General features: G+C 33.6%; 1 protein-coding gene across 1 annotated transcript in view; it reads right to left on the reverse strand.

Annotated features, from left to right (window-relative positions):
- Positions 1-14388, reverse strand: part of LOC119637020 (sorting nexin-27) — a 34401-nt gene that overhangs the window by 1584 nt on the left and 18429 nt on the right. The window contains 1 exon segment of the mRNA XM_038032796.1: positions 63-203. Coding sequence (XP_037888724.1) covers positions 63-203 — 141 coding nt within the window.

A 14388-nucleotide genomic window follows, 5' to 3' on the forward strand; every position in this document is an offset into this window, starting at 1 on the left:
TGCTTCCTAATTAATTTACGACGAAGAGTCAATTATAATTAATCAGTCAGCATTAAAATCCTTTCTTTTGTATCTATAGAATAATTTATTTTCAACTCACTTGTTGTGTCACCGATATAACAGTTAATGTCAAACAATCACCACCAGATTTAATGAGATCAACAACTTGTTTATGCGTTGCACCCTCAACGCTAACGCCGTTACTGCAAAATAAAAGGGGAAAAGCAAAAAAACAAAAATAAAATATGAGTCGTGTGCACGCTTATGCATAATATATTAACTCAATTTAAGAAAGTTAATTTACAACATTGTTGGTAAATGACAAGCAGGGAAACATATCGATTATTAGACCAGCTGCACTAATTTCTAATATACCTATATAATATATATATGTCACAAGATTCTAATTTATTCTCATAGCAACCATCAGAATAAGATAAATGTTAATTATGATTAGATTATGCATATCAAACGATCTAATACTCAGTTGTCGAAAGAGAAGATTTATTCTCTACTTGGAATGCGATTATTTTTACCAAGGTATGCCTGCCAATCCAGATGCATTCGAGAGCAAAGGAGTTACTATCTGAATGTAAATATTCGTTAAATTAAATGTAGATTGTAAACATAACTTAAATTATACTAAGGTACACACAATGTTAGCTTTCAAGAAACACATAATGCTTACCCTTGATCTTTAAGATCACTACAGTAGCAGTACAAGCAATTGAAATATCAAAAATCGCTCGTTACAGGTAGTGCTGTTTTCCGTGATTTTGAACAGGTATAAAAGAATATGAATAACACAATAAAATTCGTAGAAAAATATTTGTTAATACGCGGCATTATAAAATAAACAAAAAAAAAAAGTTTTTGTTTTTGCGAAAACCGAAAATCCTTAATTGCGGTTCGAAGATCTCTGAGACTCGTACGCGCCATGTTTCTGGCTCGTATTCGTTTATCAACCTTCGTTCCATAAACGCTGAATGAGATGGAGAACTAGATTTCGAGCGGGCACATCAATGCCAGCAGAGGTATGTGGTCTTGTGTTATCCTGCATGTAAATGAAATTTTCGCCGATAGATCCCGAAGAAGACGGTGTGTGCTCTTTCGGGATTGCTTCGATACAGCGCCGGGCCGGATTGACGGGTACTGAACGAACCACCCCCATATGAAATGGGGGCTCAAAGATGCAGCATTGTGTACATAGACTCATACACCCGCCAGTCGCTACCATTAAAGCACATGAAGGCGCTCGTCAGAGTACACTGATCCCTTGTCCAATTCACATTTTTTTGAGCGAACGGAAGGCGTGCTTGTCGGTGGGCTGGGATCAATTACGGGCAAATTGCGCTATCAGACTTCGTTAGGCTAGCCTTCTCCTAACCGTTCATCGACTGACTTCCATTCCTTTAACTTCTTGGAGCTGCTACCCAAATTGTACTAGATTCAACAGGCGATCTCAAAGTGATCTCAGAGTGAGCGATAAACGGTCATCACGCTGTGTTGTAACACGTTTTAGGTCACCTCCTCGTCGCCGAGTATAGCCACCGATCTCTTGTCATTGCTGTTATACATGCGGAACAGCATATTGGCTTAAATTTAACTGTCGTGTCACTTAGCTTTGATTTTGCCCAGTCTCAACTATTCAACAAAGAACTTTTTGGCCTGAGGGCTCGTAAATAAATGGCATAATTTCTTTCGATCCTTATCCTTTCATAACTGTTCAAAATCGCTACCTGGAACAAGCGATTTTGGGTAGTATTCCATTACTGGAATGATCTTGAAGGTCAAGGGTAAGCATTATGTGTTTCTCAATAGTCAACAGTGTGTACTTTAGTTTGATTGAATTTATGTTTGCAATCTAAATTTAATTTAATAAACATTAAGGTTCAAAGTGAAAATTTAAGGGGCGTGTGATTTCTTTGCTCTTGAACGTAGTTACTTGCATAATAAATAATCACTTAAGCGACAATTTTTGAACTTCATAAGTTAAGTAAACCTTTTTTTGCCAAAAATTAGTGACGTTCGACGTTCAGAGGATAAGCATTCTCGCTTTGTGTTTCGCTTTTTTATCGTATGCGTGAAATGATCATATGTTCTTTGGAGGATATAATGCTCGATAATCAGTTTTTAAAAGCAGAAATCATTGTACGAATGCATGTAATCTTATTCGAAACATTACATAACAATATGCCCCTTTCTGAGGCAAAAAATAAGTGGTCTCATCATGTATGGCAGATCTTATGAATTCGCGAATAGTTGGCTGCACAGAGGCATTGTAAATTCTAGCATATACAGAGATGTAGAATAGGTGCGCAGTTATTACTGCGTTACGCTCAGATTATTGTATAAACAGGGGTTGTTCACGACTTTAGAAAACTCTGCGGTATTTGCGTTTATTCTTTACCTTTTACACTGATGATAATGATTTACCAGAATTCTTTAAAATATTCGCATTAAAATTTTCTGCTTTTGCTGCTCGACTTTTCTACATACACAGAGATATATGTACATATATATATTTTAGATAACACCGACTAAAAACCGGCAAGTTAGTTAAGATATTGTAACATTTATAAGTTAAGATATTGTATAATAAATTTATCATCGTTCTCTCTCTACAATCTCTATATAACGGTACATCATAAACTAACTTAATAATTTAAAATGTCTTCACCCACTTCGTTTAGTTCTCTCAGTTAGAAATGGGAAGCCAGCCCATCTAGAATATAAGGGGCAGGATCGCAATAGATTCTATTTTTTTCTCAGTGCATGCATGCATCGGCGTTTGTTAAAAACAATTGCATCCATATGCTGCATAAAAGCCATTGTCTGCTTGTTAAATAAGCTTCTTTGATATAAAAAAAAAAAAATAATAATTTTCTTATATACAATGATGTGCTTGCTTTCATACGACTTTCTATTAGAGTGAGACATGTGTAACTTGATTCTTCCTCTTCTTGAAAGAGAAGGCTCTTGAATTACTGTGACTTTAAATTAACTATCATTTATTTTAGAAAAGTTTTTTCTTTTTCAAATATTTCCGCTTAGTTAAGGATCATTCCACTCCTCTCTTACCGAGGGATACCGGGTATTTTCGTTTCCACTATATATGTATATATTGATGACAGTTATTTACTCTTAGTAACAGTGGCAGTGTGTATAATCAGGAAGTGTGTAATTGTAAACATCATTCCTTGAAGCATAAATTGTTGATGGTGTTGTTGTTCTTCTTATTATTATTGTATATGCATATACATGATTACGCTTATTCGAATATATTACTTATGTTCATGTATTGACATAAGTCTCGTGCTTTTATGCTCATTTTCTATTCATAAACGCACGTATTATATAATAACACCACAAAACAGCAGCAGCAGCAGCAGCAGCATCAGCATCAGCAGCAGTAGCAGTAGCAGTAGCAACAACAACAACAATAATAATAAATACAACAACTTCAGCTTCTGTTAATGAGGATATATTTAGTTTGTGTGAATGAAACTTAAAGGATTTTATATATATATATAAATATATATATATATACATGTACATACATATATTTAATGTTAGAGCAAAGCAAGAGATATCCTTCATAATTAAATGATATGCAAAATAGTTCATAAAAATCTTATGTTCATAAAGGTATGAAGAATTTCATCAATAGTTCTCTAATACGAGAATATATATATCGTCTTCAGCGATGTAAACTGAGTAATAAACAGAAAAATAATTAAAAAGTTTTTTATTTATTTAGTATTTTATATATTTAATCATGAAAAACTATATATATATATCTAGGTTCTGACTACAGCAAAGTACATTAGGAAGGAAAATTTGTCGGTAAGGAACTAATCAGTTTTGGAAAACAAGTTAAAATAATTAAATGTTGTCAACGATGCGACTAAACAGGCTAAACAGTCGTGTAAATGGTCGAACCGTAAGAAGTAAAACTCTGCAAAGAGGATCCGCAAGAATAGTGGAGAGACAAATTGAAAATCCAAAGATTTCTACCTGAGTTTACACAAGTCGGTTAGACAGGCGTAGTTGTTATTTGATGTTATACGACATCTCTTACAAATGGATTCGTGTTGCTTTCAAAGATTAGTTTGTTCACTTGATACAGTGATCGAATCTGAGTCCTATCGATGGATGATGTTAATTTCTTTAAATTGCAGCCTATGCTTATCGTTACGAATCTTTTTTTGCAATTGAATTATAGTCTCTGAACTTCTTAGGAGGAGTTAAAAAAAAAAAAAAAAAAAAAAAACACCAATCCAGGAACTAATTTTCGCCACTTTTTGACACACTCAGAGGCATTTTTGGTACAAAAATTTTGAAGATACATGCATTATACGACTATGTAATTCTTTTGGATACGTTCACTGGTCTTTGACCATAACATTTATCATAGTCACTTCATTTCACTTCGAACAACGAAGTGGATCACTTAAACTTCTCAGCTCAATAATAAAAAATTATATTAAAATAATTTTTAAAAAATCGTTTTTTTTTTTTTCTTTTCTCCTTTTCATGTTTGCAAACTTATTCATACACTAAAGCAATTAAGATGATGGCAATGCACAACAAGATGTAGATAATATTATTATTAAGATGTAGAAATTTGACAAGTTTTTAAATAGATCGCCGAAATATGATTACTCATAAGATTAAGAAGATATTTAAAGTAAAAAAATATATATATATATATATTAATGATTATCCTGAAGACGAGTGCTGACTTCTTCAAATTGAGAATTGAAAATTGTCTCATAACTTCACCTTAGGCGATTTCCTGCGAAATAACGCAACGCACACGTATGATCAATTACAGGGAAATGCAACATATTTCACAAGTTAAAATTCCGTACAAGAATGAAACGTTTCAATGAGAAAGCAACCTAGCAAAGTAATAAATTCGTAGACGAACTTAATGATTCAAGTATTTAGATTTTTGCCATTTTCAAAATTATTATGTCCATCTTATCGCATAATTAATAATTAAAGCAAATATTTTGTGCAAAAAAAAAATAAATAAATAAATAAAGAAGCTCGTCAAGTAAAAAAATAATTTGGGTTGGGCGAAATTTTTCGATACCCATCACTTGTATATATTTTGTCATGAATTTATGAAATCGTCCCAATGCCAAATTTTGATTTAACGTAAGTGCTGTGCCAACTCGCTATCAATTCTCTATCTCGTCAATTTTTATTACGTTAGGAATCTAAATAGCAGACAGATAGGCAGCCATCGAAACAAAGGCATACGTACAATAGATGTTTTAAAGTGTAACAAACGGAAGGAGAAAATTATTATCTCTTCGTCCTCTGACTGCGAATATAAAAAACATATTTAATATTATTAGCATTTTACATATATGGAGCGAAAATGATAACGCTGCTCAAGTTGATAATAAAATAAAAATAAATTTCTTTATCATTATTTCTTTTTATTTATTTATTTATTTATTTTTTTCCTTTTTTATTAACAATAAAGTGAGAGAAAAATGAGGCTTTCAGTGTAAGCCTTATCAAAGAATAGTATGGAATAAAACGTTTCCTTTAGAAATCAATATGTCTCCTCCTTATGTGCATCATGTTTTAATAGTGTGCCCTTAAAATGGTTTTTCCTGAAGTTCACATTGCTTATCTACACCTTTTAAAAACAAATGAAATCTCAAAATTTGCATTCTATATGTATACGAAATAGTTTCTCAGGAATCCATTTATTCCTATTGCACTTTTCACTTTCAAATCTTTGCTTGGTTGGGCGTTAGGCACTTTGCAAGAACATCATCGTATAGCTTTTTTACGGCTTTTCCAGCCTAAAAGTAAAAAGAACGATTATTAGATTCTAGCTTCTAGAAGATCCGCCTGAGTGGCCGAGCAGGCAAGAGCCTCGGCTAGCAACTCAAAGGTCGTGGGTTCAAATCTCAAGTGCAGTAGAGTTTTTAATAAAGCCGGAAACCTTACATGCTAGTGCTTTAAGACTTTAGTCTTAGAATTTATTCTCTGGCTAAATTTATAATAATAACAATAATAGCTTCTAGAAGAAGGTGCCGACGACCTAGGGCTTAAATGCATTAAGTACAAGTTGGCGTGCTTGTACTGCATATAAATTCATCTATATATATGTACTGATCTAACGATTGTAACCGGATGCTAGGTTTTTCTATTTGGATTGTCTAAGGAGATAGCGGAAGATTTGTTTCTTTTCTTAACTGAAGAGAGGAAATAATTCCTTGCTTTTGCTACTCAGTTTCCCCGCCGACGGAATTCCTTTTCTTGGAGAGTCTTCGAGGTTATCGGGGGTCGTCTGCGCGTGGACTTCCTCACCAATCAGCTACTCAAGAGATTCCGTACACAACCATTAGGGCATCGATAAACTAACGATATTGTAAAGTGTAGAGTGCCTGGCGTTGCTAGGTTGACTACTTCTCCTAGTACAATAAATCCAAGTGAGAGTGTAGTAGGGTGAAAAGTAGTGAACATAACGACACGCTCATGGCGATAATTCTAAAGCGCGCTATGAACTATGGAATCCCCGTGGGTTAGATTGTCCGTTCACAAAATCTCTAGTACCCTGCTTAGGCGGGTAGAGGCGAGAGGATTGGTTGAACTGCAGATTGATGCTTGCCAAACATCCTTCGGGGGAACGCTTGCATATTCACATAACATGTGGAAACTTCGGTGGAAGCTAATGTGTCCGACCACATTTTGAACGCAGCAGGTTAATCAATGTGTGAGGCCTGACTTACATTAAATTAAATAATTAAAGATGCTGGATAGGTTTCACACAACAGGAGGTTGTCGCACAAACATGTAGACAGTAAAATATATTGCATAGTTTACCGCCCGAATCCCTTGGGTTAATGTTGGATGTCCTAGCCATTAGATTAAACGGCATATATATCTTTACCGATAACATCGAGTATTTAAAACATAAGAAAAAGAAGAAGACGAAGAAGAGATGATTTCAAATTTGAAATAATGCGTAAAGCTAGTACGTATTGCAAAATGATTTGTTGAAAAAAATTTATTACAATAATTTTTACTAATCCTATGCGATCCGTGTAAATAATGGCATGTGTTCACTTTACGCAAGGTGAAAAAATAAATAAAAGTAATAGTAAAATCCAACAAGGTTTCGAACCAGTGTCGAAATTTTATTGCATTATGAGAATCATTCGGCAAAAGGTTGTCGATCAAAGTCGTGTATATTGAATTTAATAAAGTTTGTTCAAAATGGAAGAAAAATATTTTTAAATTGTGGTGAAAAAATGCCATGAAATTTTCTCTTTACCTTCATTTTTTGAAATGATTGATATTTCCCTACGAGCAGATTCAAAAGTGAACGAAATTTCTTCCTTTCTAAAGGTCAATATATATGCACATCCAAGCAGGTTATCAATACTAAGCAGCAAAATGATGGTCGACTATAACGACAATGCATTCAAACTCTCCCGGTGATCGACATAACATATGTAGTTTCTATGCCCTTCTTTGTGCATTTTTCGATGCTGGCAATACTAAGACAAAATGCATATATGTCCGATATATTGCGATGGACGTGCAGAATTTCTTCTTCTCACAAGTTGAACGCCCGGTTTAGTCAATTTCTTTCTCTGCATTGAATTCGAATCCTTTGATTTTGTTTTTTTATTGAATACATAACATTAAGGATTCCTTACCGTGGACTATTATAAATGTCTATGTACACATACGTGTATGTATATAGTATCGCGTGACCTAGTTGTTTACGTTATTTTGCCAAAAAAAAAAAAAAAAACAAAAAAAAAAACCAAAAAAAAAAAAAAATAAGAAAAAATAAATAAATACTTTGGATAAGTTTTTCATTACGGTTTTTATAATAAACGAAATTTTGATTTATGTAATAATGACGTAAATAAAAGAATGTATTGATTTTTGTTTGCGGCATTAAACCTACAACATTAACATTTCGGAAAAAAAAAAAACAAAAATAGCGATTTTCTATTGGCACTATGTATGGTATGCATAGGAATTTTTATCTGTTTATTTAAACATTTGTACGAAAAACTTGAAGTTTCACTACTCTTGGCTATCTATCTAACTCTAATCATTTATATGTAGGAATAGATGGATGTATTAGTTTTTTACATTGCAATTAAAATTTTTGAAAATCAGTAAATAGGCTTTCCTTGCGTTAAAGATAAGTTGACATATTCATTTAAGCTAAGACCCGGAAGAGCGAACAAAGATATTTTTTTTGTTCACAACATTCACTTCAATAATATCGCAGGTTGACGTATAGATGTTGCCATTGCTAAAGCAATCGATATGATCTTTAGATAGCTTCAATCTTCAAAGTGTTTAAAAATTTGATGACTTTCCGACCGATAGTCTACAACTGTAGCGTCGCTAACGTCCTTTTAAACTTCATGCGTAGCGGTAACTGTAATTTGTAAACGAGCAGTCAGTCGGATACTATTTACAAATCATATAAATTCATTAATGATAATAATTTCTATGCCATCCAATGATGTTATTGAGCGATACGGTACACATATATATGTATGTGAAAAATTTGATATTTATCGTCGAAAAATAACTAAAATATCGTCTACGGGCCGCATTCGCATTATATATGCCTTAAACACTATCATTGGATAGAAAAGCATTCCATTTACTTATAATTAAAGGAATTCTCGAGTTTGCTGAAAGAAATTGTGCTTCTTAAGAGGAATACGAAAAACATAACCTAGGTTTTCTCTCTGATAAATGTCTCCATTTAGCAATGCATTTAGTGAGGGGCACAGAAATTGTTTCATATAAGCTATTTTTTATTAGCAGCAGATGTTACGACGAACATAGTTACACTTTGCGAACTCATTTTCAGATATTAACTCAAGCGGACTTAAGTACCTCAGCCAACACAATGATGCTAAACCGTAAACTCTTTCCTTTTCTTACATTAATTTTCCGGCAATGACAAGCTGTTGGCAGTCGGGTTGCGTGGAAGACGGTTTATCTCGATTAGCTGAACAACAAGGCGTTTGTGTAACTATTTTGCATAAAGTTCATCGAATACATATACAAGGAAGTGATATCTTATCATCATCTTCCTGTTGCTCTTCTGGCATGATGACAAATGTTCCAGGATTGTATAAGGCGACCTTATGTGGCGGAAGATCGAGTCAAAAAATTTCTTATACTCAACTCCATTACGGATCGAAATGCCAATGCGTTTAAACATTCACGATATTTGGAGGCAACTTTTAAAATTAAATATATATCACACGAGCGTTGAATGACACCTTACTGCTGCCGACTTACGAGGCTAATGGATTTAGAACTACTTTGGAGCTATCTAATTTTTACATCTACGTTACAGCGATCAAATATAGAAGAAAAATGTAAAACAAAGACAGTGCTATATAATGAATGCCCACAATTTTTGCGATTCATCAAAGCCTTATTCGTTATCAAGCGTGTTTCGAGCTTAGGTGTCCTCAAAATTTAATGTAATAGTGTTACTCAAACAGCACTGTCTGCTTGTAATATCACTCCCTAGGCAGAGGGCTCGTAGAAAGCTCTTCGTTTAATAACCTTGGCCGCGGCGCGAATCAAAAATCAAAGTTTTGACTTTCTGTTTCGAATTCGTCGAAATCTATTTTACAGGCGTAAATAAAAGATGACCAAGCTTGTAGGCTTTCATTTCCAAATGGTTTACTGTCTAAAATCAGTTCCAACTATTTATGTCTGTTTGTACGACCAATATTAATTCTCTTGGATAAAATAAAGAATTGAATAAAGAATCTTTCATTTTCTACCATATGCAGCAGTAAGTTCCGGTTCGAGGGGCGCAACTGCTAAATCGTTGAATACTGTTTGTACAATACAATACAGTCAAGTAATAAGAGACATCATCCGCCTGAGTAGCCGAAGGCGAGGAATCTCGACTAGCAAGTCAATGTTTGTGGATTCGAGCCTTAGATGTTAGTGCTTTTAAGACTTTTTAATCTTAGAATTTATTTCTCTGGGGAAATTAATAATAATAATAATAATAATAATAATAATAGTAAGAGACATCATTCTTACTCTTATACGTTTTTTACACATTTTACACGTTGTTCTTCTGTCTTATATATTTTTTACAAGGATTTCGTTATTCTCTCTCACTGATTTTTCTATTATTGAGAACCTGGTGAAATGAATACTTGATGATGTTATTTTTTGGTAGTGTGGAAAAAGAGAAGCGTGCAGTCATGCCGCGGAATTCTTTATATTTGAGATTCGAGTAAAAGAATTTCTCTGTCAATCTCCACAGTATGAATAAGAATAAAGCGATAACGTTAAATTTCACTGAAATAGCACAAGTAAAGCGCGCACGTAAAAGTATTTTGATGGGCCACGGTCAGTAACTTAATACTCTAAACCACTTCGCTTTATACAGTTATTTATATAACGAATTTTCAAAATGCGGCGTTATATGGGAAATGGCCACAAACGTGTTCCATTTCGAACCACAAGACGGACCGACGGACAGACAAGAATCAGATTCATTCTCTGAATCGAGCGATATAGAAAAAGATGTCTCTCCATTAAATCCATTCGCACAAGCCTAATATATTATATTACGTAGGGTATATTTATATTCGACTACGAACGAATCTTTTGTATTCACAATATTTATCTTAGGAAAAACTCAAAATAAAAATTCAAGTCTATCTATTTATTGCATTGAATATGCGGAGCACAGGTGCAGGTAAGATTAGCTATTGAACATACACTGGAGGAATTTTTTATGTTATATCTGCTATAGTTTATCGACAGAAAAAAAGATTAAATTTTTCCTTTTTTTTTTTAAACGAAGTTAGTCTGAGCTTATACTGCTCTACAGATATGCTTTTTGGTACTTTTGACCAATTTTCAACATCAATTTGTGAACATGGCTTTTGGCACATTTAAAGAGGATATCTTGATTTTTAACACCTACGTGGCTGAGACACACACACACAAATGAAAACTCATACTTGCATTCTTTTAGACTTTAATACTGATCGAAATTATACGTAGATATTGTCGAGTCATCGAAGCTACAGAAGCACGCAGAAAAGGATTTTATCAAGCTACGATTGCCAAAATAGCTAAGGTCTCAGATCAGATCTAAGAGATAATTTTTTCTCCCAAAAAAACTTCGGAAAATTAACGAGGGTTTGTCCATTACGTCCAAGCTACATAAATTAGGTTAGAATGGCTGTCTTCTGCTATATCGAAAAAATATTGTTAATCTGTGACAGAGCAAGCAGCCGACATGTAGGAAAAAAGATTTTGAGTTAGTCACGAAAACTTACGTCCAACAACATATGTATTTTAAATCAAATTTGATAAGAGTCTGATAAGTCTCCACGAAAATCTCTATCCATCTGATTGAGCAGGAAACGCAATTCCTGAAAACGCTCAAGGCAAATACAAGTTTGCGATGCTTAACTTGTCAGTTTCATAAAGTAAACGCATCATATGCAGCTGACGATTGACGCAAAGCTTAACAAGAGTAATAGGATTAAGAAGAATATCATAATTAAATTCAATATTGTTGATGTTTTTTTCAAAAAGTTTATAAGCCGATGATTTGCTGAAAGAGAAGAGAGTTGAAACGCGACAGAAGCTCTGTCGAGGAAACTGGACGAAACATTTTTACATAATAATATTTAAGATTTCTTCCGTGGGTTTTTCTCAACAACTGACACCATTATGTAGTTTTTCACGTAGTAAAATGGTCACGACCTTTGTGGAAATTTACGAGGTTTTCCTGAAAATCGATGTCGTTCACAAGACCAAAATAACTTTGTTACAACCGTTCGGTACTGTAAACCATTCACTGCAACTGCCGATTTGATAGCATTTTAAAAGAAAATATGACAGAATTATACCACTATCACTACCACTATTACCACCCCGCCAAGAATCATAAGAAGCTTTCATTCATTTTGGTAGCAGAGATTATTCGACCTCAGATACTTGTAATCACGTATCTCCAGCACTCAATTAGGGAACATAAAGCGACCATATCTTCAAAAATCTTCTTCTTCTTGTTTTTAGTTGTCAATGTAGCACACAATTTAAACCTAACACCTGTTATCGCAACACCGTCGTCCAGCATTAATTGATTAATTGAAACTGGCTTGATAGGAGATCATTGCACTCGAAGACTTTAATTTATTCGTTGTGTTCAGCAACGTTCTAAACAATGCTTTTACGATACAAGAATTTCTATGTTTTCTACGTTTCATAGGATGTTAATCAGTGGGCCTGTAACTGCACTGTATTGATTTCTCACTACACTGCACTGCACTGCACTGCACTGCATTAACCCAAGTCCAAGTCCATCTGCATTTTCGCAACAATTTCACGCTAAAAAATCACCGTACAGGAAAGAGAAACGTCCATTAGACGTCCATTGAGATTAAGGCGATTTAAAAAAATTGAACAATCAAGCTTTGAATTTTGAAGAAGCTGCACTAATACGAAAAGCAATAAAGTTCTTCTCCTCTCCCAAACTTTTCATTGCTTTTTCCCGGTCATATTCGTTCATTTTTGAGCTGCCCGCAAGCATTTGCTTTTATCGGCCGTAAAGAATCTTTAATGCCTAAAAATTGAAATTGTTGGACATACACACAATCGTCATGAAATATGCTTGCCTTTGCTTATAACGCGAACTATTTGCTAAACTTGAAAATCAATACATAACTGACCTTACTTCCAATCAGCAAACCGAAAGATGGCTTAAAGACAGAAAAAAAAAAAAGAAAAAACTTCACCAAAATAAGTTAAAACAAATGAATGATGAATAAATTTGATGATAACCCCAGTCAGCAGCCAGCATTCATTTAAAAAGAAATTTTTATGCAAATTTAAAGATAACATATAAAAATTTGCAAAACTCAATAAAAAAACTCAAAATAAATATTACAGTTAAAGCTTGAAGGACAGAAGGAGATGAAACTTATTAAAAATATGACATAATTAAATTAGAACATACATGCATACATACATACATACATACATAGTTAGCAACAGAGCCGACATTAGTTCTGTATAATGATTTTAGGTAATCGGTGCGCATAAAGGCATAAATAGATACCGTTTTCAAAAAAAAAAAAAGAAGATAAATTTAAATATATATATAAATGTATGTATGTGAAAAAAAGCTTTATATTAACCGCAATATAGCAAAGCTAAATAAATATACGAACATACGTCGTTATAATTTCATTTATTTTGGTTTATAATTTAATTTTCAAATCGTTAGTTAAAATCCGCCCGTTTATTATTGTTTGTATGCAGTGGGACGATGGTAAGGGGATACCAAAACGTGAGAGACATGCATGCGCCACAAATATATTTTTGTGTGCGATTAGAAAGCAAGAAATTAAAAACAAAACATATACAAAAAAAAAAAAATACACAAAAAAAAAATAAAAAACAAATGCGAAAAATTTCACAATGTTTTAGCAGACTAGTGGATACCCTTCCACGACAACTTTGCTTAAAAATGCTGATTTCTCGATGAAGAGCGTTATTAACACGAAAAGCGAAAATTTATAATCCCATCGAAATGTTTGACAAGCATAGGAGGATCTATGAGGAGGATGCATGACAGTCTTTGGGTTGAATTGTGTTTCCTCTTTTTTTTTTTTTTTTTTTCTGTTCTTTTTTGCCAAGAATGTTCGACCATATTCTACTATCTATAAGTAATTTTACTTTTGAAGTCAAAGCAAGCTCAGCATATTCATCATGTAAGGTCTTACCTCGCGTTAAATAAATATAAGAGGATACCATGGACCATAATGGGATTCCACAACTGAACATTTTGAAATTTGCAAAGAAACTTAACATTCACTAGTCTTACTGCTGCGAAGAACATGAAACAAACATTCATTCGAGCTTGGCCCAAATCTGTTCATAGCCGCCATTATCGTGTGTACTTAGCATATTTGTTTAGCAGATGGGGCGAAGATCCATTTAGTCAAAATGGCAATCGCATGTTGTATCTTATACGTTGTACACCGTACACGTGCTTTTTTGTTATACTTTGCAAGTAATTGTAGAAATTAAAAACAATGTTTATTGTAGGAAAGCATGAAGGCAGACAGACGTAAATAAATTGTTTAAGCGATTATATTTTTTTTTATCTAATTTCTAACGTTTAACAAATCCTAGTATCATTCCATGGTAGATACAAAAACGTGATTATTTTAAATACAAAATAATAATCCCGCTAATCTAGATCTCCGGAAATCGTTATGCGTTTCTCTGCCAATTAGTTTTGTTTGACCTTTGATCCATCGAATTGAAGGGTGTGAAGTTATATTTAAATATAACTAGCAAAGACACAAACTA

This window comes from Glossina fuscipes, unplaced genomic scaffold, assembly GCF_014805625.2.
Source record: "Glossina fuscipes isolate IAEA_lab_2018 unplaced genomic scaffold, Yale_Gfus_2 0, whole genome shotgun sequence".
Classification (NCBI taxonomy): Eukaryota; Metazoa; Arthropoda; class Insecta; order Diptera; family Glossinidae; genus Glossina; species Glossina fuscipes.